The sequence below is a fragment of the Peromyscus californicus genome, unplaced genomic scaffold (assembly GCF_007827085.1).
Source record: "Peromyscus californicus insignis strain IS unplaced genomic scaffold, ASM782708v3 Scaffold_4__1_contigs__length_199733344, whole genome shotgun sequence".
NCBI lineage: Eukaryota > Metazoa > Chordata > Mammalia > Rodentia > Cricetidae > Peromyscus > Peromyscus californicus.
Window position 1 is genome coordinate 57,085,291 of NW_026294562.1, and position 26,381 is coordinate 57,111,671.

Sequence of the window (26,381 nt, forward strand, 5' to 3'; positions counted from 1 at the left end):
GATACAATCTCACAGCAAACTTTCTGCTCCTCTGGCTCTTAGAATCTTCCTGTCCCTCTTCCGCAGTGACCCTTGAGCCTCAGGTGCAGGAGCTGTGCTGCAGAGGTATTAGTTGGGACTAGGCTGCACAGCTCTACATTTTGATCAGTTGTGGTTTTTCTGTAATGGGCTCTGTCTGTTTCAAAGACAGGGACTACACTTACCTGTGGTGTAAGGACACATATTTAGAATGCAGTTAGGGAATGTGCTGCTTTAGTAAAGTGGCAGTGGTGGGTTCTCCACCAAACTCCATGACTTTACTAACCCTGGATAGCTGGCTAGGTTTCCAGTCTGTCTATTGAAGTTGTTCCAGGTCAGCCAGGGCTATATGATGAGACCCTGTGCCTCAACAGATTAATAATTATAAAAATTTTAATTGCTAAAAAGCTCTCCCTAATGGGGTTCGAGAGATGGATCAGTACTTCAGACCCTTTGTTGCTCTTCCTGGGGGGGTCTGAGTTCTGTTCCCAGCACCCACATCGTTTTTGGTTTTTTTTTTTTTTTTTCAAAACAGGGTTTCTCTGTGTAGCCCTGGCTGTCCTGAAACTCACTCTGTAGACCAGGCTGGCCTTGAACTCAAGAGATCTCCCTGTCTCTGCCTCCTGAGTGCTGGGATTAAAGGCGTGCATCAACGTACATGTGTTTTTAATTTGCTTAAATTACTATTACTAAGACTAGACTCTCTCCCTATCCCCTTTAAAGGCAAGGTCTCACCGTGTAGTCCTGACTGGCATGGAACTTGCTAAGAAGACCAGGCTGGCCTCAAACTCACAGAGATCTGTCTGACTCTGCCTCCAAGCAAGACTATACTATTTAAAAGGTTTTAAAAGTCCTATTTTGGGGACTGGAGAGATAGCTCAGTGGTTAAATGCCCTGGCTGCTCTTCCAGAGGACCTGAGTTCAAGTCCCAGCACCTACATGGCAGTTTATAACTGTCTGTAACTCCAGTTCCAGGGAATCCAACACCTCCACAGAGACACATACATGCAGGCAAAACGCCGATGCACATAAAACAACAACAAAAAAATCATTTTTGAAAAGTCCTATTTCAATGATATGGCAAATGGCTTAGCATTAAGGCACATTACTCAGGACAGAACCATAGGCTAGTGCCTTGCTTGTTTGAAATTCGAGCTACCTACCTTACAGGGTTGTTGTGAGAAAAACTGTCAGCTTTTGAAATATGTCTCGAGCTCCTTGAAGGAAAGGCGCTATACAAATGCAAAACAAAGAACAGTAAGGATTATTTGTACAATCCGTATTCATCATTTCTAAACATTCATTGTAGCACAAATCTTTAAAACACCAATATTTAAAACTTTATGAGTCCACAGGGATATTCCACAGATAGCAATGCCAGGTTGTTAAAATCTTTTCTTCCCATAATACAACTTTACCATTGATTAGAAATTTTATTATTATATATCTTAGTCAGGCATCAAATTCTGAAAGGATAACATAAAGTAATTTATAAATGCATATCCAGAAGAGGACATGCCTAAGGAAACCCACAGCAGCTAACAACTACACAGCTAGAATGATGGAAGGCGACGACGGCAAGGCAGCTTTAGACTGAAGAAAAAATACAGAAAAGTTTCAAAGGAAAAGTCCCAGAAAATAATTCTTGCTTCATAAACAATTTCATCAATTCTTTGACCTACACCTGACTGACTTCCCTCACCCCCCAAGACAGGGTTTCTCTGTGTAGCCCTGGCTGTCCTGGAACTCACTCTGTAGACCAGGCTGGCCTTGAACTCAGAGATCTGCCTGCCTATACTGGGATTAAAGATGTGCACCATCGCCGTCCAGCCCCAACTCCCTTTTTAAAAAAATTAAGAGGTATTGCCCACAACTCTATTCTCCTGTTATTTTTTTTATTTTTGTTTTAAATTTTTTTTAAATCTTATTTATTTTTATTTTATGTGCATTGGTGTTTGGCCATGGGTGTTGGGTCCCCTGGAACTGGAGTTAAAGACAGTTGTGAGCTGCCATGCCGGTGCTGGGAATTGAACCCAGGCCCTCTGAAAGAGCACCCAGGGCTCTTAACTGCTGAGCCATCTCTCCAGCCCTAGTCTCCTGTTACAAAGAAAATATAAGTTTCATAGTTGACAAGAAGCAATTCAAAAAATCCCAGCAAATGAGAATTCATATTTCACATTTACTATGCTCTCATGATATAGCTTGGCTTCATTGGTAGGTAAATGCTGGGACACTAAGATCAAAACATCAGCACTTGAGCTAAGCATGGGGCTGCACACCTTTAACACAGCACTCAGGGCCAAGGCATTACTATGAATATGAGGCCAGCCTTGGCTACACAGCAAGACCCTGCCGCAAAACCAAAATCAACACATGAAAAGTCAAAGCATAAGCATTCAAACCGGAGCTGGCTTTGTAAATTCTCAAATCATAAAACTTATATTATTGCTTTAAAACACATTCCTGAAAGCACCCAGAAAGATGAAGAGAGGAGGCAAATGGGAGAAGAAAGAGCAGCAGAGCTGAGATTATAGGTTAGCAAGTGTGCAGTCATCCCCAGAACCACAGCATGCATTCAAGAGAGACAGAGAGACAAGAGAAAGTGCATGCCTCAAGACAGCTTGCAAGGAGCTGCGAAACTGTGTGTGAGAAAGCCAGCAACTGCACAAGGAGCCCTGAAAGGCCAAGGGCATGCTGTTGGGGGTGGAGCAAGCCTGCCCACTCCCCCAGGTTGGCTCAGCTGAGTGGACTAAATGCTGCACTGAAAAACTCTGACTTTAGGCACTCATCTTCTATGGGAACAGAACACAGTTAAGTCAGAAGTACTCTCATACAAGGTCAAGAGTATTAACAACTGTGACAATACTGAGACTTTCTCCCTCCCTTCCATTTTCTTTCTCTTTCTCCACTCCCCTCATGATAGGTGAACACTCCAGTGAGCCACACCCTTCGGCCTCTGAACTTTCCTTTGTGACCACATGGTTTTAAGTGAGCCTGGGTTACGACTAAAACACTCTACATACAGACCAGAAGCTTGTTAGAAATACAGAATCCCGGGGCTGGAGCGTTGGCTCAATGGTTAAGAGCACTGCCTGCTCTTCCTGAGGTCCTGAGTTCAATTCCCAGCAACCACATGGTGGCTCACAACTATCTGTAATGAGATCTGGTGCCCTCTTCTGGCCCGCAGACAGAACACTGTATACATAATAAATAAATCTTTAAAAAAAAAAAAGAAATACAGAATCCCAGTTTCCATCCAAAGGCTGAGAAGAAATCACAACACTTCCTACTGGGGAGCCAATGGTAGGTATAACCCTTCAGCCTCTGGAACAGAGCCTAGGGTTCAGAACAGACACTCTTCCATAAGCCACTAAAACTTTTGTTCTGATTCTAATAGAATTATCTTCCGAAAAGTTTCATATGCTTCTGTATCTCAACATGTAAGAAATTATCAACATAAGACAACTTAAGTAATCTACTTATTTTAAAAAAACACAAGAGAGCCAGGGATATAACTAGAGAGTAACTGAAATCCTATCAGCATCATTTTCCAGGAGAATGAGACCAATACCACTGAGTAGAAGAGGAGGAACTGGACTCAAAGCAGTGTAAGTAAGGCTACAGGTGGGTAGCAGGGCGCAGTTTTGCTAACGGCCTCAGCTCTAATCCAATGTTTCACTTCAGTTCCTAGAAAGGGACAAATCTTAAAGAGGAAAGGGTATGCAAGGCTTCCTTCCAGTTCCTGTCTCCCCTGACAATCAGAGCTCATTGACCTGGTTTTCCAATTCTTCCTGGATGGTCATGGACATCAAGAAGCCTGTGTGTCATGGAGATGAGAAGGAATGGGCTTAGTCTGCGTCTCATCTCTAAATCCCCAGTAGCACCATTTCCATCAGATTCAAAACCCTTTGCCACAGAAGCAAAGAGAGAAAGAACTTATAAGTTGTGTCTTCTCCAAGGAGAGATGGTACTTAAGAGAACTAGAGTAAAGTCAGAGACTTCAGATGCCAAGAACCAGAGCTGGGCATGGTAATGCACGCCTAGCACTCAGAAAGTGAATCAGTCTCTCCTCTCCCCCACCCCACGACCCCACAACTCTGATATTAAAGATGAGGTATTCCAAGACTGCTGCAGTAGCTTCTGACTGACAGAACATCTTCGACTCTAAACAGGTTCCCAACTGCTTATAGAATATGTAAGTCATGAACTGACCCACCAGCACAGGATGGAAAGGCGGTCGGTCACCTTTCCAGATTCCACTTGCTTCTCTTGGCTCAAAGAAACCGTTCTGTATCAAAGAACTTTACTTTTATTGTCATTTACAATTCTGAATATAAGTAAGATATACCACCTGTTTTCTTAAGTTTGACATCATTACTGGCTCTATGCAGGAAAAGACTTACAATTACCTAGTATTCATTTTGTGTGTCTGAAAACCTAAATAGGGATCAAGAACCAAACTGGTTGCTAAGTCGTCATTCTCACAGAGCTCCTTGGCGGACATTCCAGAGGACGGCACATAGCGACTCTGCCCTTCAAATCCTGAGTTACCATGACCTGTGGAAAGCAAAAGAAAGAAACTTGGTGAAAACTACTCAATCTGCTTAAAAATCCCCACTGCATCCAAACTGGCATCGTTAGCTGGAGTTACGTCAATCACTGTTAGTGATTAAGAAGTCAGCATCCCTTATCAAAACAGAAAACCAGATGCAGTAAATCCAACCACTGAGAGAATGTGGGCAGTTGACAATATCAGGTTTCCTAAGAACAGGGTCAAGGGAGTTGAGAGCTGGCTTTCTTTTCCTCTCCAGAAACAGTAAAGACAGCACACCAGGCCATTACAGACAGGGCTGAGGGAGAATGAAGCAAAAGGGATGCAGACAGTCACGAGGAAAGGCCACAAATATGGATCCCAGGAACCAATGGGTCTGAAGAAATTAAGTTGGTCAATATCCTCTTTTTTTTTTTTGGTTTTTCGAGACAGGGTTTCTCTGTGTAGCTTTGCGCCTTTCCTGGAACTCGCTTTGGAGACCAGGCTGGCCTCGAACTCACAGAGATCCGCCTGCCTCTGCCTCCCGAGTGCTGGGATTAAAGGCGTGCGCCACCACCGCCCGGCTCAATATCCTCTTTTTATGGGCAACTGAGAACCAGAGGTTAAAAAACTTGCCTGGGATTAAGAGTTACACAGATGCAAGGAAAGAAGTGGAATGAAAATGAGAGGTTGATTTCTCCCTAACTTCTGTTTGAGAGAATTCTCAATGAGTGGATAACGTAAGTGGTTGGGTCTCGCTGTCAAGAAGCAATGCAGACAAGGCATGGCCAGGAACAAAGCTTCATCAGCGTCGAAGGCTGATGGTACAGTGTTCAGTCTGCTCCTGGAATTAGCACATAATTTACAAAGTGCTCAGGAGAATGAGACACAGTGGGAGCTTTAACCTTTTCATCCATTCTTTCACAAAATAAACACGAGTCCTTGCTAAGGAGTAGATACATGATTTTTGCAATCAAAATATTTGCATGTAGGCATGTGAAAAGTTATCTAAGAGGCTGGAGAGATGGCTCAGCCATTAAGAGCACTGGCTACTCTCCCAGAGAACCTGGGTTCAATTCCCAGCACCTATACAACAGCTCACAACTGTCTGTAACACCAGTCCCAGGAGATTTGACTACTTTTTTTTTTTTTTTTGAGACAAGGTTTCTCTGTGTAGCCCTGGCTGTCCTGGAACAAGCTCTGTAAACTAGGCTGGCCTCAAACTCAGAGATCCTTCTGCCTCTGCCTCCTGAGCGCTGGGATTAAAGGCGTGCACCATCACTGTGTGGCACGGGATCTGATTTCTGAAGGCACTGGGCACATATACAGACATACAGGCAGGCAAAACACCCATACATATAAAAATCAAAACAACAACAAAAAGCAACCTAAACTGTTGCCTGGGTCAAACCTAGGGCTTCATGCACCATGGCAAGCACTGAGATATATATGTCCTTAAGACTAAACCTGCTGCATTTTCTCAAAGTTGTGTTGAAATACAACTGATCTTCAACACAATTCACCAGGTAAAACAAACAATCAATGGTTAATAGATTCACAGAACTGTTCCCTCATCACCATCTCCCCATCTTGACCCAAAAGAAGCCTTACTGTCCTCGCCAACTGCTCAGACTGCAGCAGCAACCATTAATCTCCTTTGTCTCTTTCCATTTGCCTGTTCTGAAAACTTCACATAGTGGAAGCAAAGTATGTGTGATCCTCTGTGATTGGCTTATCAGTATTTTTGTCCTTATGGTTCAAATACTTCACTGCAGCTGGTATACATCTGACCTGTTTCCATTTGGGGACTATTATGGGTAATGCTGCCACAAACCTCTGTATAAAAATACTATGTGTCCACAAAGTGCTCCCAGTGGGGAATCTCATTTCTACCAGAGTTGGGGAGTCAAAGGCTCCCAGTCCTTGCCAACAGCAGGTACTGCCTGTCATCTTGACTCTAGCTGTCCAGGTGGCAGTGAAGTGGTACTGTGGAGTTTTGATTTGCATTCTGGGCTGACTAAATAAATATGCTACTGGCTGTTTGTGTATCTCTGGAGCAACATATCTACTCAGATCTTTAGTCCATTTTAAAGTTGGACTTTGTCTTTACTTTTGTGTATTCTGGAGGTGGCCCTTTGTAGATATATGATTTGGAACTAGTTCTCCTACTTTGTGGTTATCTTATCACTTTTTGGTGATTTCCTTTAACATGTGGTTTGTGATTTTGAATTTCTTTCTTGTTTCTTGTGTCTTTAATGTCCTATTTAGAAGAACACTGTCTAAAGTCAAGTCAGGAAAATGTTGCCTGTGTTTGCTCCTGCGACTTTTAACTTTTCACACACATAGTGTACCAGGTTCTCTTCACTCTGGATACAAAAATTTGATTCTCCTTCATTGTATTTTTTCTGACCTCTATTAAAAAACAAAAAACCGCCGGGCGGTGGTGGCGCACGCCTTTAATCCCAGCACTCGGGAGGCAGAGCCAGGCGGATCTCTGTGAGTTCGAGGCCAGCCTGGTCTCCAAAACGAGTACCAGGAAAGGCGCAAAGCTACACAGAGAAACCCTGTCTCGAAAAAACCAAAAAAAAAAAAAAAAAAAAAAAAAAAAAAAACCAGGGCTGGGGATGCAGCTCAATGGGGAGGGGAGGCACTTATCTAGAAACCATGAACTTTAGTCCTAGCAAAGCCTCCTACCTTTGCAGACAGATCAAAACTGAGTTTATTCTGGTTCTCAAATCTACTCCAGGACCACAGATGCACTGGATCATCCTTGTGCTGAGTACTGTAGCAGTTAGAAAGTTTTGGTTTGTTTTTTAAAAAGATTAATTTATTTATTATGGATACAGTGTTCTGCCTGCATGTATGCCTGCATGGTTGCTGGGAATTGAACTCAGAACCTCTGGAAGAGCAGCCAGTACTCTTAACCACTGAGCCATCTCTCCAGCCTGTTAAGGAAGTTTTGAAATAGAAGAACCATAGGTTCCTATTCTCTCTGTACTTCCCCTCCGCGTGCACGGTCTCTCTGTCTCTGTCTCTCTCTCCTTCCTTCTAATAAAGCTCTAAAAAGGTAAAGAAAAAAAAAGAAATAGAAGAACCATAGTTTCTTAACTTCATTTCCCCAACCCCAAACATTGTTTGCTATTCTGGGTTCCTTGAATTTCTGTGTTTTAGGATTTGTCATTTTTTTCAAATATGCCAATGGGATTGTGACACCTGAAGAGTATTCCCATTTCTTGTCTAATCAATGAACAAACAACATGTTAGTCCGCCTATTTGGTCTTCAATTTTTTTCAACAATGTTTTTCAGTTTTCAGATATACCTTTAATACTATGTAGATTCTTATTGCTATTTTGGGGTGGCACTGTAAATGAGATGTTTCTATTAGTAGTGCTCAGGGCTGAACCCAGAGCTTCTTACATGACAGGTGAATCACTCTATCACAAACCTACATCCTCAGTTTTTAATTTTCTCCCACCTCCCCATGGTTTTTCAAGACAAGTTTCTTTTTGTAGCCCTGGCTGTCCTGGAACTTGTAGACATGGCTGGCTTCAAACTCATAGTGATCTGCCTGCCTCTGCCTTCCGAATGTTGTGATTTTTTAAGCAAGGTTCTTGCCATGTAGTCTAGGCTGGTCTTGAACTTTAGCAATTCCCCTGCCTCACCCTTCAGAATGCTGGGATTAGTAAATGAAATTTTCTTAACTCTATCTCTATGTTTTGTTTGTTGTCTTCTTTCTCCTTCTTTTCCTCCCCCCCACCCCCCTCAAGACAGGGTTTCTCTGTGTAGCCCTGACTGTCCTGGAACTCACTCTGTATCTGCAGACCAGGTTGGCCTTGAACTCAAGAGATTCACTTGACTCTGCCTCCAAGGTGCTGTGATTAAAGGTGTACACCACCACTGCCTGGCTTGTTTTCTGAGACAGAATCTTGTTATATAGCACAGGCTGACTTCAAATTTAGGCAATCCTCCTGCCTCACCTTGACAGGTACTAAGATTACAAGCATGTGCCACTATGCCCAGCTCTGTACTTCATACATATGTATGTGTGCCTGTGTGAGTTTATGTAAACCACATACATGTGGGAGCTGTTAAGGCCAGAAGAGGGTCTAGACCCTAAACTTAGGTTCTCGGAAAGAACAGTAAACATTTTTTTTCTCCAGCCCCACAAATCATTTTTGACACATGAAAAACAGTTTTCTAAATTCACTCTGCAGCTGCTGTTCAGAGAGAGTAAGATAACATGTCTAATGTGCTTGTTCTAAGTGGCTCCCTGGGTATGTGCAGGATACAAAGGTAAAGAAGGGAGGGTTTCATGTAGTCCAGGATGGTTTTGAACTCACTATGTAGCTGGGATGACCTCTATCTTCATGCCTTCATCTCCCAGGGCTAGAATTATAGGCACGTGCCACCATTAACTTCATTTCTAAATGGCTCATTCAAAGACTAACTCTGAGGGGTCAGGGAGATGGCTCATTAAGCGAAGTGCATGCTGGGCAAGCATCAAGATCTAAATTCAGATCTCCTGCACCTACATAAAAGCCAGGGGTGGTATCACACATTTGGATAGGCTGAAGGGGTGGAGTTAGAAGAATCCCTGGAGCTCACTGGGTATCCAGTCTAGTCAACCAAACTGATGAGCTCCAGGTTCAGTAAGAGACCCTATCTCAAAAAAAAAAAAAAAAAAAAAACCAAAAAGATGGGTATTTGCCACCTAGCCTGATAGGTTAACCTGAGTTCAATCCCCAGAATATACATTCTGGAGAGAACTGACTTTTCTGAGTTGTCTTCTGACCTCTACATGCACACTATTACACATGCATGACACTGCACATACGTACACGAACACACACACATTAAATCATTAAATAAATTTTTTAAAAATTATAAAAAATGATAAAGAGACTTCTGGCTTCTACATGTGTATCACATGCACACATACCACATGATCAAAACAAATACAAGTATGGTCTAAGGAAATGGCTCAGTGGGTTGATTTTGGATCCTCTACACCCATATGAAAGTTGGGTACAATGGTGTAGTGTCTATAACCCCAGCACCAGAGGGAGTTGGGGACATGGGGACAGAGAAAGGCTGACCCAGGGGCTTGCTGGCCAGTCAGTCTAGCCAAAAGAGAGCAAGCTCCAGGTTCAGTGAAAACACTCTGTCTCCAAAAGTACATAGTGACAGAGGAAGGCATATGTCAACCTCTGTCCTCTAGACCTATACATCCACATTCAATCACAACCACACACGCACCTTTAAAAAAAAAGTGGAGAGTGAAGAAGACACCCAACATCTATTTCTGCCTTCCACACATATTCATGAATACTTGAATACATTCGTGCACTCACCTAAAGGAACATATACACACATGAATGCATGCACATGCACTCCCATACATTTCTTCAGTGCTTGGGAATGAAATCCCAAGGCCTTGGAGATGGGATTCTAGATAAATGCTATACCAGCTGGTTTCCATCTTCAAACTGGTTTTCTAGTATTTTTGTGAAGGATACTTTTGTTCATATTCAGAAGCAATAGTAGTCTGTACTTTTCTTGTGATATCTAGTTTTGGCATCAGGGTAAGAAAATGAGTTACAAGCATTCCTAAGACTTTCTCAAGAATGAGTATCAATCCTTGAGACATCTCAGAGAATTCACCGATGAAGCCCTCTGGGCCTGAGATTTTCTTTGTGGGTAGGCTCTGCTGATTTTAAATGATTACTTATTAAAAGTTTATTTGGGTTTATTTCTCCCAGGCTGGCCTTGAACTCACAGAGATCCTCCTTCCTCTGCCTCCCAAGTGCTGGGATTAAGGTATGTGTCACCTTACTCAACTTGCTTTCCTTTTTGATTTATGAGGGTGCACTAGTAAATTTGTATTGATTCTAATTTTCACTCTATGGTAGAAATTTTTATGAATTCAATCTTTTTAAGTTTGCTTACTTTTGTTACATGGCCTGGCATATGATGTGTCCTGGAGAATATTTCATGTATACTTGAGAATAATAAATATAATGCTGTTTGGTGAACAGAATGTTCTACTAGTATCTGATGGGTCTAGATTTAAACAGGGCTGTTTAAATCTACCCTCTGCCTGTTCACTTTGGCCCATGGCTGGGCCCACTGCTCAAAGTGGGTTGCTCTAGGCCCTGCTTCCTGCTGCATGTCCACTTTCTCGTCAGTGCTGTCAGCAGTTAGCTTTGTGTGTTGTGGGCCCTGGTTTTAAGTCAGGCTGACCATCTCTAATACGAACACTTTGTGCTCCTTCTCCTCTGCCACTGGCTCTCTGCACCGTTCAACCTGCCCAACAACATTGAGCATGATGCTGTCTTCTCACATTCTGTATCTTCAACAATTTAACTTAAACTAAACCTTTTACTAAAAACTTTTATGCATAATCAGAGGCCAACAATTTTATTGATAAGTTGCACAAGTGCCTAGTTTTCTGACCAGAGCAATGGCACTGAGAGGGCACAGTTGTCAGCCTCTGCTGGAAGATGCCTGGGGGGAGCTGGTAACCATGCAGGGAAGAGTTAGTTAGTTTTGGACTCCCTCACATTCTTAATTTCAAACAGGAATTATGCCCAATTTTCCACAGAAACACTGATCTGAGCAGATCTGGAAGGAGTAAAGGCACCTGATCCCAATGAACAACATCAACTCTGAGAGCTAAGGAGAAAACACAACAGAGCTCACACCATCTTTTGAAACCACAGAAAACAGCGGGAGAGCCCCAACACAACTGAAGAACTTCCATAGTGGCTGACTGATGTTAGGAAAGGCAGAAATTAAAGAGTCACCCTTTAACATGGGTGGATACTTCTGAGTAATATTCCTGTAACACTCAGGCATAGGCTTGTTCTAGGGTATTTTATTGTGGAGAAGAGTTAAGAAATGGGAACCATCCTACAATGTCTTCAACTCTCAGAAAAGTAGCCTCTTCCCTACCAGGAACCATAGAGAGTCAGAAGTAACTTCTTATCATAGGATTTCCCTGTAACTCAGCAGTCCATGAAATCTGAACAGATGACAAGGACTATGAGGATACCCTAAGGGTCATCTCTTCTCCATCCACTCCTCATAGAAGAGGTGACTGTATGGTCCAGCTTGCTCCATGAAGCATTTATGGAAGTCACAGCAAGGCATTTCTTTATACTTAAATATAAGAAATTCAGTAGTAGCTAGCATTTTAAAACTCCTACAGAACAGATAAACCTTCTACAAGTTATGAGCATCACAGATATTACATAAAGCAAGAAACTTGTTTTATATTTTACATGGTAAGAATCAAAACTGCCATTGTGTCTGTAGCCCCAACTACTTTGGAGGCTGAAGCAGGAGGATCACTTGAGCCCAGGAGTTTAAGTCAAACTCGGGCAACATAATGGGACACATACACACACACACACACACACAAAGAAAAAGGAATTAAAATGGACTTCTGAGAATGCAAAGACTCTGTTGCTGACTGTGAGAATAGAGGCACATGGACGCTGAAGGGAACAAAGCCACACCACAATCAAAACAGTGAGATGAAGCGTGTACATACATCTGTTGGACCGCCTCTCAACAGCGTTTCTGCCAGTCTTCAGGGTGTCCTTGCCCGAGTGCTGTAATTTTGATTGATTCTGCTGATGGTCATTAGACAACTTGCCTCCATTTCTCCTGCCATTCACCACCATGTTCTTGGAGTCTCCCAACCACTTCATACCCACAGACAGCCTGACCCAGGAGCATTTAGTCACTCTCTTCAGATAGCTTAGAGAATAATTTCAATGTTCTCTCCTAACAGAAACAAAACATGAAAAACAAAACAAAACGGGGAGGTAAATATATGAAAGACCATGTCCACAGACTGTAAGAAAGACACACAGACCACTCTTGTCTCCCTTCCACCACCACATGCCAGTCTCAAGTGGAGTGCCCCAAACTTCCCACAGCCGGCTTCCAGCTCCATGAACATTTCCTTTCCAGTTACCAAGAGCAGAGATCCATTATCACCTGAGCACAGCTCAAGAACGCACAATACAATGGTAACCTCTAGGAACTGTTAGTTCTAGAGAACTACAAGAGAATTAATCTCCTTTGTCTCTAGAAAAGCTTAGGAAAAGGCATCTAGGTGAAGTTCTGTCCACCCCACAAAGGGACTACTGTAACCTTTAACTCTTTACTTACTGCGTAAGAAACCGACCGGATCCAAGCCTGATTCCCAGGCCCCCATGGGTTGAAAGGAAAGACCCAGCTCTCCCAAGTTGTCCTCTGATCTCCAGACTCATGACATGAATTTCCCATCTTTCTGCTGTTTGAAGGCATTTAAGGACCCATATTCCAGTACCAGAGTCATACCCATTTGGAAACATGTGCCTTCCTGTGCCTCACAATGGTAAGAAAATTGAGGGAAGCAATGTGTACACAGTATTCTTCATTATCTGAACCTTAATGAGCTGGGTTTAGGGAAGGGGATTTATTTGAGGGTCTGATAGGTCCCTCTGCTGATGTTAAATGAATGACTGACAATGCTGGTTGTGATGTCACCTCACTAAGAATGACACTTTAGTTTATTCAGAATAAAGAGCACAAGTGAGAACATGCAAAACTGTAGAACCTCAAAACTGAAGGGAGTCTGTGAGTAACTGCACAACCCCATCAGTGCACAGCTGAAATGCTGCAGCTAGCCTGCTACAGAAACAATGCAACTCAGCACTTCCAGCCATGGCTCTCCTGCTATATCGATAACACACATGGATCTTTCTCTTCCCAAAGGCATAGAAAACTACAAGTGATAACCACTGTTGAGAGCGATGACTAAAGCCAGGGTCTCACACAGGATAAACATGTATTCTACCACTGAACCACAACCCTAGCTCATGATAAATTCTGAAGGCCATCAAGGAATGCACACCTTTAACGATACAAACACAAAACATCCATTTCTATGTGCCTTCACAGCTCTGTGAATGACTTCACAAAAGGGAAAAGGGGGGGTCGGGCAAAGGTAAAGATGCCTGGCTGATATTGAGGTAATGGTCTCTCCGGTACTTTCCTCTGGGTCTGTTTCTATTTACAGGTACTGTTTAACTTTTATTGTACCTGCCTTTCAGCTCTTGTAGGATCTTCATTAAACTCAGAGAAAAGCTCCTGCTCAAACTACATCAGACATAAACTAAATATTATCTAAACAATAAATTTTATTTAAAAACTTAAATTTTTTTGAAGATTTCTGGTGCCCTTGGAAGATGGAGTTACAGGGGGCTATGAGATGCTTGATGTGGATGCTGGCAATTGAACACAGGTCCTCTGCAAGAGCAGTATATGCTCTTACCCACTAAACCACCTCTTCAGTCTTGAATTTTGTAACCTTTTACTGATGATCAAATACTGTGTACAATGTTGAAGCTTGGGAAGAAAGACAGAATTACATTACTGTATGTCATGTGTGTGCAGTGCCCTTGGAAGATGTTGGATAGTCTGGAGCAGGAGTTAACAAGCAGTTGTGGGTGCTGGAAACCAAACTAAGGTCCTCTAGAAGAGCAACAAGATGGCTCAGTGGGTGAGACTGCTTGTCACCAAAGCTGACAACATGTGTCTGATCCCCCAAACCCACACAGTAAAAGGAGAGAACAAGATGACTTTCACTGCCACATGAGCACTGCTTCACATGACCACTTCCCCTCCCACATAAATTTATTTTGTTTTGTTTTTTCAAGACAGGGTTTCTTTGTGTAACAGTCCTGGTTGTTCTAGAACTTGCTTTGTAGACCAGGATGGCCTTGAACTCACTGAGATCCACCTGCTTCTGCCTCCCAAGTACTGGGATTAAAAGTATGCACCACCACTGCCCAGCCAAATAAAAGTTTTTTAAATTAAAGGACCAATTAAACAATATCTTTACTTTCTGTGTATGGGTGTTTTGCCTGCATGCATGTCTGTACACCATGCGCATGCCTGGTGCCCAAAGAGGAAGAAGAGGGTTTTAGATCCCTTGGAACTGAGTTATAGATGGTTGTGAGCTGCCATGTGGATGCTGAGAATCAAACTCTGGTCCTCTGTAAGAGCAGCCAGTGTTCTTAATCACTGAACCACTTCTCCAGCCCAGAATCCAGTCTTCTTGTCTCCACCACCAGCATCTGGGACAACACACAATGGACTAGAACCCTCAGCTATTAGTAGATGTTGTAGTCTAAACTGCTGCACTGCAAAAATATGTCCATACTGTCTTGAACTGTGAATTAGTTACTGCCTGGCCTCTTTAAATTTTATTAGATACTCCCAGTGCTAAGGCTCAAGCATACATACATCAGGACACACAGATGCCACCACCCATGACCTCCCTACTTCTCCTGCTACTGTGCTTTGGGCTCAGCACTTAGTTTAGTTCTGTACCTCTAGGAAAAAAGACAAAGAGAACCTCAAGGTCTTTTGGTCCTTTTGAAAATCTGTCCCAAGATGTTCCATGTGACACACCACTTATGAATAATGCCTGAAGAATGTGTTTTTAGGAGCCTTAAGGGTAACTGTAGAACAGGACTGACAGATATGGCTTTAAAGACTTAATTTATGTGATGTTTGTGCGAGTGCCCACAGAGGCCAGAAAAGGGCATCATATTCCTTAGAGCTGGAGTTACAAATTTGAGAGCTGCCTGACCTGGGTGCTGGGTCAGAACTTGGGTCCCAATAGGGCAGCAATTGCTCTATGCAGACTCTTTAAATTGCAACTGAGAGTTGCACTCAGGGGACTCAAAGGAAGAACCCCAGTTGTGGTAACACCTCTGTGTGGTGCACATGTCAGTGTGAGGACAATTGTTTTAAATCATTCTTTCACTGTACCATCTGCCAGGGTAAAGAAGAGAGGACAACTTTCTTTTCTTTTTAAGAAAGTTAATGGGGGGCTGGAGAGATGGCTCAGAGGTTTAGAGCACTGGCTGCTCTTCCAGAGGTCCTGAGTTCAATTCCCAGCAACCACATGGTGGCTCACAACCACCTATAATGAAATCTGGTGCCCTCTTCTGGCCTGCAGGCATAATGCAAACAGAACACTGTATACATAATAAATAAAACCTTAAAAAAAAAATAAAATGATAAAAAAAATAAAAAGAAAGTTAATGGCACAGAAATTTAATCTACCAGAAATTCTACCAAGGAAATCTTTCCTAAGTTTTAGTTTTAGGAAAGCTCACTGCAAATCATCCCAGCACTGCAAGCTGCTATGGCTGTGACAGAATGTAGGTTAACAGCCAAAGAACAACTAACTACAACAGGGCTGGTACACTGTGGTCAACCAACGTTGCTGTCTGAACAGTCCACAGGATAGGAAGCGCTTGTGTCAGTCTGTATCTGTCTCCGGCTCAGCAGATGCTCCTGAATGGGACTCTGTTGTCACTGAAGGATTTTGCATAGGAGCTTGCTCTCTAGACAAGGCTGGCCTCAAACTCACAGAGACCTTCCTGCCTCTGCCTCCCTAGAGATGTGATTAAAAGCATGAACCACCATACCCAGCTGGTTTGCTATCTAATTTCATGATATACTGCTAAATCCAGCTTTTAAATGGGTGCTAGGGATCTGAACTCAGCTCCTCAGGCACTTTATCAACTGATCCATCTCCCCATCCCACCTGTGGGAAATATATACCAGGAAACGACAAACAATCAAATAAACAAATAAATCAAAGCAAACTTAAATGGCTCAGTAGGTAAGGAGGTTTCCTCAAAAGCCTGGCAACCTGAGTTCCATCCCTAGGACCTACATAAAGGCAGAAGTTGTCCTGACCTGCACATGTGCATCATGGCACATACATAATAATAAATTTGAAAAAAACAAAAACAAAAAACCCAATGAGGCTGAAGAAATGGCTCAGCAGTTAAGAGCACTTGTTGCTCTTGCAGAGGACCCAGGTTCAACTCCCAGCACCTATATGGTGGCTCAGAATTGTCTGTAACTCAAGTTCCAAGGGATCCAATACCCTCTTCTTGCCTCAAGAACAGGCCTGCATACAGTGCACAGACATATGTATGCATAACACTCATACACATAAATATACCTTTAAGAAAAAGCCTCAGCTGGGTGGTGGTGGTACACGCCTTTAATCCCAGCACTCAGGAGGCAGAGCCAGGTGGATCTCTGTGTGTTTGAGGCCAGCCTGGTCTATAGAGTGAGATCCAGGACAGGTACCAAAACTACACGGAGAAACCCTGTCTCAAAAAACCAAACCAACCAAACCAACCAAAAAAACCAAAAAAAACCCTGAAAGCAGGAATTACAAAGATATCTGTACACTGATGTTCATAACAGCATTGTTTTAAAAAGAATGTCAGTCAGCACATTCTTTTTAAAGAACAGAAAAGAAGTGTAAGCAGGAGTGTTTCTGGTCAAGCAGGTGTGATGACTTTTTCTCAGAAAGCTGAGGGAAGAGAGGAAGCTAGCTGCAATCAAAGGTGTACTAGGAACAGAGAAAGCAAACACCAGCCCAGGGCAGAAACACCTTCAAAGCCTAGTGTGGCCTGAGCAGACAAGAGGGTAGAGGGGCAGGGCAAGGCAGAGAGGCTAAAAGGAACAGGCAACAGAAGGTGGGCTTTAGAAGCCACTAAGAGATAGCATTTATTCCTTCAGAAACAGAGGGAGCAGAGCGGTGTTAGCATCCACTTCAGTTTTAAAGGACCATGCTGGCAGGTTACCATTGTAAAGAGCTCACAAATTAAAAGCAAAGATGAACCACTGGCTTGCACTACCTAGCAAGAATTGGCTGGCTTCAGGGTCTTCTCTGAAGGTTTTATGGATTGCACTTACTGAGAAACTAAATGTGGAAGTGAGACAATGAGGATTCAATAAGTCCACAAGAAAACTCCTGAGGCAGTTGACAAAGACTACAGGAATTCAGGCTTTGGTCATTTCTTGACTACTGACTGGAGAGCCAAGTGGACTAGAGCAACTGACACAGGACTGAGAAACAGGCTGGGGTACCATCTGGTGGCATGGTGCTGATGGTACTTCATTCAAGGTACAGAACCAGATTTGTCTAGATCTGGGTGTGGATAAAGTAAGTTTAAGAACGGAGAAGACCAGTTAATAATCAAAAGTCAAGGGCTGGAGCTAGAGAGATGGCTCAGCAGTTAAGAGCACTGGCTGCTCTTCCAGAGGACCTGAGTTCAATTCTCAGCAGCCACATGGTGGCTCACAGCCATCTATAATGAGACCTGGTGCCCTCTTCTGGTGTGCAGGCATACATGCAAGCAGAACACTGTATACATAATAAATAAATAAATCTTAAAAAAAAAAAAAGTTGAGCTGGAGAGATGGCTAGAGGTTAAGAGCACTAGCAGCTCTTCCAGAGTTCCCAAGTTCTATTCCCAGCAACCACATGGTGGCTCACAACCATCTGTAATGAGATCTGGTGCCCTCTTCTGGTGTGCAGGCATACATGCAAGCAGAACACTGTGTACATAATAAATAAATAAATCTTTTAAAAAAGAGTCAAGGTGAGGACAAAGCACCCTGGGACAAGGAGCAGGATGGAGGGACAAAGAGCAACCCAGGAACAGCACTTCAAGGAGGAGTCATCTTGGGTAGAGGCTGCAGAGATTCAGAAGGCAAGTCAGGACAGGCCACTGATGACAGCCCTGCTAAGAAATAAACAGCCCACATGGATTTGTGTCTCTAACATGCACTGAAGAATACAGAGTATGTACTGAAAAAGATGGCAGGACAAAGAAGAAGATTAGCAAAAGAAAAGTCTCAAATGCTAGGGAAGATGTATGTAAATTAAATCCAGGGATTAAGGGATGCTAGAAATAGACTGATTAATTTGAGATGGCTTTTAGGGTCTGAGTTTAATTCTTTTTTTTTTTTTTTTTTTTTTTTTTTTTTTGGTTTTTTCGAGACAGGGTTTCTCTGTGTAGCTTTGCGCCTTTCCTGGAACTCACTTGGTAGCCCAGGCTGGCCTCGAACTCACAGAGATCCGCCTGGCTCTGCCTCCCGAGTGCTGGGATTAAAGGCGTGCGCCACCACCGCCCGGCCTGAGTTTAATTCTTAAAATTTGTTTATTTGGGAGGCTGAAGGCAGATGCAAGGTGGATCTCTTCTGAGTGCTGGGGTTAAAGGCAGGCGTCACCACCACCTGGCTGCATAATGGTTCTTACAGTGCTTCAGGGAGTGTGCTACCTGAGGTACTGGATCACCAGGAACTGGAGTTATAAAATGTTGTAACTGCTACATGGATGCTGGGAAGGAACTTAACCCTGAGATCCTTGCAAAAGCGTAAGTACTCTACACTGCTGAGCCACCTGTTTAGCTCTTGTGTTAAACTTTTTAACAACTGGTGGGCATGGTAATAGATGCCTATGATCCCAAAACGTGTGATGCAGAGGCAGGAGGATCAGTAGTTAAAACACCAGCCTCAATTTGAGGTCAGTCTGGAACACATTAGACCCTGTCTAAAGGAAATAAGGGGGGAGGGTAATGGTGGGGAACCGACTACTGGTGACTTGCTAAATGGGCATGTCAAAATGCCTCCTAAATATTTATGTTTATACACACAGGTCAGTGTTGCCCTCAACCTTGGGCAGAGAAGTTTCTCTCTGCAACAGTCAGCACTTAATCCAGAAGATTAAAAACTGGTCAAAGTGCTGAGAATAAGTGACTATTGAGTGTTCAGCCCAAAATGGGACAGCTGTATCAAACCCTAGTCCTATCTTGAAGGCTCAGAGAACATCAGAAAGAAGGGGTGGAAAGAACGTAAGAGCAGGATGATGGGGAGGAGTGCCATGAAATGCTGTCTTCCAGATATAATAGAGCTGCTTCTCTCATGAACTCACTATAGTTGTGGTTGTCTGGACAAGTTCAAGACAGCAGCATCAGTCAATATTCCAGCAGGCAACAGGCAATACGAACTAGACTCAGTGGGTTACAAAGACGTTACGGGAGGGACAAGGAGGAGTGAAGAGGATGTGCTGCGGGAGGTACAAGAAGGAGTGAAGAGGATGTGCTGCGGGAGGTACAAGAAGGAGTGAAGAGGATGTGCTGCGGGAGGTACAAGAAGGAGTGAAGAGGATGTGCTGCGGGAGGTACAAGAAGGAGTAAAGAGGATGTGCTGCGGGAGGTACAAGAAGGAGTAAAGAGGATATGCTGCGGGAGGGACAAGAAGGAGTGAAGAGGATGTGTTGCGGGAGGTACAAGAAGGAGTGAAGAGGATGTGTCACGGGAGGTACAAGAAGGAGTGAAGAGGATGTGTCACGGGAGGTACAAGAAGGAGTAAAGAGGATGTGTCACGGGAGGTACAAGAAGGAGTGAAGAGGATGTGCTGCGGGAGGTACAAGAAGGAGTGAAGAGGATGTGCTGCGGGAGGTACAAGAAGGAGTGAAGAGGATGTGCTGCGGGAGGTACAAGAAGGAGTGAAGAGGATGTGTTGTTGCGGGAGGTACAAGAAGGAGTAAAGAGGATGTGCTGCGGGAGGTACAAGAAGGAGTGAAGAGGATGTGTCACGGGAGGTACAAGAAGGAGTGAAGAGGATGTGTCACGGGAGGTACAAGAAGGAGTAAAGAGGATGTGTCACGGGAGGTACAAGAAGGAGTGAAGAGGATGTGCTGCGGGAGGTACAAGAAGGAGTGAAGAGGATGTGCTGCGGGAGGTACAAGAAGGAGTGAAGAGGATGTGTTGTTGCGGGAGGTACAAGAAGGAGTAAAGAGGATGTGCTGCGGGAGGTACAAGAAGGAGTGAAGAGGATGTGTCACGGGAGGTACAAGGAGGAGTAAAGAGGATGTGCTGCGGGAGGTACAAGAAGGAGTGAAGAGGATGTGCTGCGGGAGGTACAAGAAGGAGTGAAGAGGATGTGCTGCGGGAGATACAAGAAGGAGTGAAGAGGATGTGTTGCGGGAGGTACAAGAAGGAGTGAAGAGGATGTGCTGCGGGAGGTACAAGAAGGAGTGAAGAGGATGTGTTGTTGCGGGAGGTACAAGAAGGAGTAAAGAGGATGTGCTGCGGGAGGTACAAGAAGGAGTGAAGAGGATGTGTCACGGGAGGTACAAGAAGGAGTAAAGAGGATGTGCTGCGGGAGGTACAAGAAGGAGTGAAGAGGATGTGCTGCGGGAGGTACAAGAAGGAGTGAAGAGGACGTGTTGCCGTTGCTGGGAAGAGTGGAGGGAGGAGTTGGGGGTATGGTCAAGATACACTGTTTCTGTGTATGATACTGTCAAAGAATACATCAAGAATTTGCTATTAAAAAGTTAATTTTCTAGACTGGAGTGACATGCTTATTTAAGTGGAAGATGATGAAGTCCCAAGAGGTGATCCTGCATCTAAAAATGATGCAACTAGGTTCTGAGGAAACATACAGTGATTGCACTAGAAATGGCAGCATCATTCCCCAGAGGCTGATTCACCAACACTAAGGGAGAAAGAGTGACTGGATCAACAACTGGGAGAAGAGGGAAGGTTTCTCAGTTTCTAAGATGAAACAGATTGGGGGGGGGGGTTATTTAGGACCAGTGTGAAACATTACAAAACTGCTAAAATAAGGAAAGTATTTAGGGAATTAAAAGGAAGGCTGCCAGGGTGGTGGTGGTGGTGGTGGTGGTAGTGCACGCCTTTAATCCCCGCACTTGGGAGGCAGAGGCAGGCGGATCTCTGTGAGTTTGAGGCCAGCCTGGTCTACAGAGCGAGATCCAGGACAGCCAAGGTTACACAGAGAAATCCTGTCTCGGGAGAAAAAAAAAAAAAAAGGAAGGCTAGGCACGACAACCTGTAATCTCAGAACTCTAGAGGCTTAAACAAAAAATCATGATTTTGAGGTCAGCTACATAGTGAGACCCCCACCTCAAAAACAGTATAAAATCCCTTCCAAAAGAATTGAAATGGAAACTTGTAATGCTATCGTATTATACCATCATTAAGGAAAAGAACACCTATCCACTACCACAGGCCCCTCCCAAGAGAACACTACAGTTGCCTTTAGAGGAGGGGGGATTGTTTTCCCTAAATAACTGTAATCAATCTATTTACTTATATTCAGAAAAATACCAAAGCTTTGATAGTTTAGCCAGTTTCAGAAGAAAGCACAGCTGTCTCAGGAAATGTACTTGGTTCAAGAAGTACGTGCCCTATGTCCACCAACACTGGACCCACCCAGTCTTTGGATGAAAGCATAGTGCTGGTCAGTGCTCCTGAGCTGACAGTCTTGGAGGACTCTGCTTCCAATTCTTTTTAACGTTATCCAAGATGGTAGATAGAGTTTTTTGTTTAATGTTTTACATAAACTGCTTGTAAAAATTCTGCAGAGGGGTGGAGAAATGGTTCAGAGGTTAAGAGCAGTGGATGCTCTTATAGAGACTTCAGACAGTTGACAATTTTCTAGGAAGCAACTCTGAATTTATGGCAACTCTCGCTTCGGACTATATTGTTGGAAAGCATCCTGTTTGAGAAGCCAGGTGACTTGGTAAGAGTGTTAGGAAACCAAAGAAGGACGCTTAGGAGATACTTATTTCTGTAAACTCACATGGTGCTTCCACCTACAATGGCACTGTCACGCAAGTGTTTATCAGCACCTACAGTCAAAGAATCAAAGAGCAGGTCTCTAAAATGTAAGGCAAGATACACACACCAGCGGGATGCAATTTCTTTACAATTTCTGTTTCTAACTTCTGTACAACTAAGCTCAGATGCACCAATCTCTGCCGATCAACAGCTCTCCCCAGGTACCTCAGATGTCATATCCTCATCTGGACCCAAGAGAATCAATCAGGTCTGAGGCCAAGAACTCACTCCTCTGCAGAGCCTCACCTACCACCTTTTCAGGCTAATACCAAGGCTAGTTTTGAAAAGCACTGACGGTGGTAAGTTGGCAAGGGTGATTTACTCTAAAGAGTAAGGGAGAGGACTGAACATGGATGCAATGTTTGTTAACGGTTTACCCTCCGGAATTTGTGAATGTTACAAGGTAAAGGTTCTCTGAAGATTTAAATGTAGGGCTTTATGACAAGTTTCATCCTGAACCACCCAAGTGAGAGACCCTAATGCCCTAAAAATGTCCTTCAATGAAAGACTGAGGAGAGGCTAAGGCTAGCTCTTCTCCACACCCTGGCTTGATCCAGGTGATACCACAGCACACCACTCCTGCTTTAAGCCACCAAGAGCCTGGTAGTTTGTTGCAGCAGCCACAGGAAGCTGCTACAAAGACCACGACAAAGTACACCAAAGTAAAAACTTCTAGTCATCAGACTAGAAGCATACAAAATCCCACCATGATCGAAACTGTTCTTACAGAACAACAGACAGAAAACACTGTCAAAGTTATTGTCCCCTGTGAGTACAGGTGTGAGACACAGGTACAGGCTTATATGGTTCCAAAACTACAGCTGGCTTCTCAAGCACACATCTAGGTACTAAAGTGGTGTGTGCTAAGCCACATAACCACAATTCCTTTAGAGTGTCATGACTGACACTGTCCTATTCGTGGAAAGCCTATTTAGATAGAAAGTTTGATTTATCAAAACATTTTAAACAATAAAACCCCCTCTACTGGTAAGTTATAGTTCTGACAGGCAGCTGTAGTACTTGGCTGCCGATCTCCAGGTTGGATCTGAAACACAGTCCTCTTCAAATGCTTCAGCAGAGAAAACTGACTGACAGTTTCTTCTATCACCACATCTGAGTGCTTGACCATGATTTATGTAAGAGAGACCGCTTGACTCTAACAGCCTCAGCAGGTATTTCTAAAATAGAGGTTTTAGCTATTAAAGAAACTCCACAAGGGGCTGGAGAGATGGCTCGATGGTTAAGAGCACTGACTACTCTTCCAGAGGACCCAGGTTCAATTCCAAGCACCCACACAGCAGTTTACAACTGTCTGTAACTCCAGTTCCAGGGGATCTGACACCCTTACACCAATTCACATAAAATAAAATTAAATAATTTTTTTAAAAAAAGAAACTCCATAAAACCAAACCACCAAAATCCAAGTTCTCTCTCTCTCTCTCTCTCTCTCTCTCTCTCTCTCTCTCTCTCTCTCTCACTCACTCACACACACACACACACACACACACACACACACACACACACACACACACAAAACCCACACTGTCTCCACTGTCTCCATCTTCCCACCTGATCAGGGCTCACTCAATAGTAACACCCAATATAACCAATATTTCTTTTGCTGTATTTTCAGTCACCTTTCTAGAAATAGATGCCACCAACCACTGCATACCTGTAAGTACAGCCTCTATAGCCCATAGCTTCAAATGGTATTCAATTTCTACTGAGCAAAAAGGATGGTTCTTGGGCTGAACTTTCAGGGTTATGCTTGAGTTCACCAAGGTGGGTTCTACCAAAGGCTGCTCACACAGTGGGTAGGAGACTGCTCTGAAGTCAAAACAACTGGAGTCTACACTGGCTTCACCCCATGCTTACTGACAGTGTAACCAAGCATAAGTCATTTAACTAACACCTAAGTAAAATGAAAGACCCAGTTTCTAGGTTTGGCACATAGGCTGAGCAGAAATAACTAATAAAAGCACCCAACTGTTCTTTCCAAATAACTAGGGCAAAAGCAAAGGTGGCCAGATAGAGCCCCCATCTTCCTACCTCTCCCACAAAAATAAAAACCACACGATGTCACTCATTTTTAACAGGAACAAATTTGGCCAATAAGTTGTCTCTGACAATTTGAGTCTGATTCCAGGGCCCACATGGTGGGAGGGGAGAACCAAGGTCTGCAAGTTACCCTCTGACCTCCACATGACACACCTATGCCCACCTCCCACCCCCACTAACTAAATAAAAACAAAGACTTTCTACTCTATAAAGATTTCAGCATCTCTACTGAAAATGTCTCCGGCTCAGGAGCTAGCTTCTCTTGCAGAAGACCTGAGAGTTTGGTTTTCAGCACCCACTTTGGGTGGTTAACTGTAACTTAAGCTCCAGGGGATTAAAATGCCCCATTCTGACCTCTGCAGACACCCTCTGATACAGTATAAATTCACACAAACATGGGTAAAAATAAAAACCAAAGAAAGTAAGAGGCTCAGCCGGGCATACTGGTCTACATCTGTAATCCCAACTACTTGGGAGGCTGAGGCAAGGATACCTAGGGTTTGAGGCTAACCTAGACTACTTAGTGAGATATTCTCATAAATTAAATTAAAAACCTGAGCAGGCTTAAGTAGTAAGTTATTTGACTAAAGTAATTCACTTCCAACAAAGTACCATATCCAATAATACATAACACACAACAAAACAAAAATAGTCTAAGTTTTACCACAGGAAGTTCAATGACAAGAGAGGGAATAAGGATGAACAAGACACATGGGCACAAGGCAAGGGAGTCAAGCCTTGCAAAGCAGCACCCCATCTATAGTGAGTGAACAGGGACTGTGTGCCTAAGTATCTAGTTCAAAGTCCAACATGCAGCCATCAGCTCCAGGTGAAAGTGCAGATCTGAATGTGACTGTCTTGGCACAACAGAAGTAACCTTCTAACTAGTGCTCTGGGCACTCCACACCATGGCTTCACTGTGACTCAAGAGCTCTGCCAAGCTTTTTGTAATAGCCAGAACCTGGAAACAACCTAGATGCCCGTCAACTGAAGAATGGATTAAGGAAATGTGGTACATATACACAATGGAGTACTACTCAGCAGAGAAAAACAATGACAACATGAAATTTGCAGGAAGATGAATGGAACTAGAAAAAAAATCATCCTGAGTGAGGTAACCCAAACCCAGAAGGACAAACATGGTATGTACTCACTCATAAGTGGATTCTAGATATAAAGCAAAGAACAATCAGACTGCAACCCACAGATCCAGGGAGGTTATATAGCAGGGGGGACCCTAGGATGACTGTGGCTTATAAGTTTTGGTTTTACTCAATTACTGGGCAAACCACAATGAAACATTTCACAATTAGGATAAGAATTAATACTGTATCAAGCTGATAATAGGAAAATAAATTTTAAAAAGTGAAAAAAAACTTAAAAAAATTTTTTTAAAAAAAGGAGCTGTGCCAAGAACTGGGCAGCACATCATGTGTCCATGTACAACCCTGTAACACATGCACAATGCTACCACTGTCATCCCCAATGTACTAAAGAGAACAAGGCCAGGATTAGGCAAGATTAAGCCAAGGTCAGACTGAGAAACCATACACTCTTAGTTTCATACAAAGAAACAATCCAGTCTCAATGCAAACAATTCTTGGATATATTTGCCCTGTATGTGAAGATTCTAGGACAGAATGGTAGTGTCTTCATGGAGCTGAGTTCAGTGTGGGAAGAAAAGACTACATATGTAGGAATCTAAATAAGCACAATCTGGTAAGAGCGACAAAGATTTGAGGAAATCAAAAGCTACACTAAGAGACTTTAATTAAGAAAAATAAAAATGGCCGGGTGGCAGTGGCGCATACCTTTAATCCCAGCACTCGGGAGGCAGAGCCAGGTGGATCTCTGTGAGTTTGAGGCCAGCCTGGTCTCCAAAGCGAGTTCCAGGACAGGCACCAAAACTACACAGAGAAATCCTGTCTCAAAAAAAAAAAAAAGAAAGAAAGAAATGAAAACATAGAAAGGATCATGGTGTGGGGAAAGCACTCGCTATTTACGTCCATCCACCAAACACCTTTAAGAGCCAACTAACTTTGTCTGAACTTTTTAGGACCCCGAGTGAGGCCTGCTTCTGCTTCTTTCTTGAAGGGGAGAAGTTTCCTATGGCCTCTCTACCCCCAGACTCCACAAGCTCACTGGCTGAAGGGTCAAGGACCCTTTGTTCTCAGTGTGTGGGCTCCACTCCTAAGAGTCAAATATATACTCCCCATGATGCAACATAAGCATTGCCTTGAAAACAAAAATA

The 26,381-nt window shown here is 43.4% G+C and overlaps 1 protein-coding gene across 5 annotated transcripts in view; it reads right to left on the minus strand.

Annotated features, from left to right (window-relative positions):
* The window catches only part of Kmt5b (lysine methyltransferase 5B), a 55,956-nt gene that overhangs the window by 22,859 nt on the left and 6,716 nt on the right, over positions 1 to 26,381 (minus strand). For 4 of the 5 annotated variants that reach the window (XM_052760661.1, XM_052760660.1, XM_052760662.1 and 1 more), the window contains exons 2-4: positions 12,103 to 12,338; positions 4,428 to 4,575; positions 1,182 to 1,250 (exon numbers count right to left, since the gene is read on the minus strand). In XM_052760661.1, the coding sequence (XP_052616621.1) occupies positions 1,182 to 1,250; positions 4,428 to 4,575; positions 12,103 to 12,262 (377 nt within the window). In that variant the 5' untranslated portion in view covers positions 12,263 to 12,338. The remainder of the gene's footprint in view (positions 1 to 1,181; positions 1,251 to 4,427; positions 4,576 to 12,102; positions 12,339 to 26,381) is intronic. The other variant, XM_052760663.1, reaches the window with a different exon arrangement.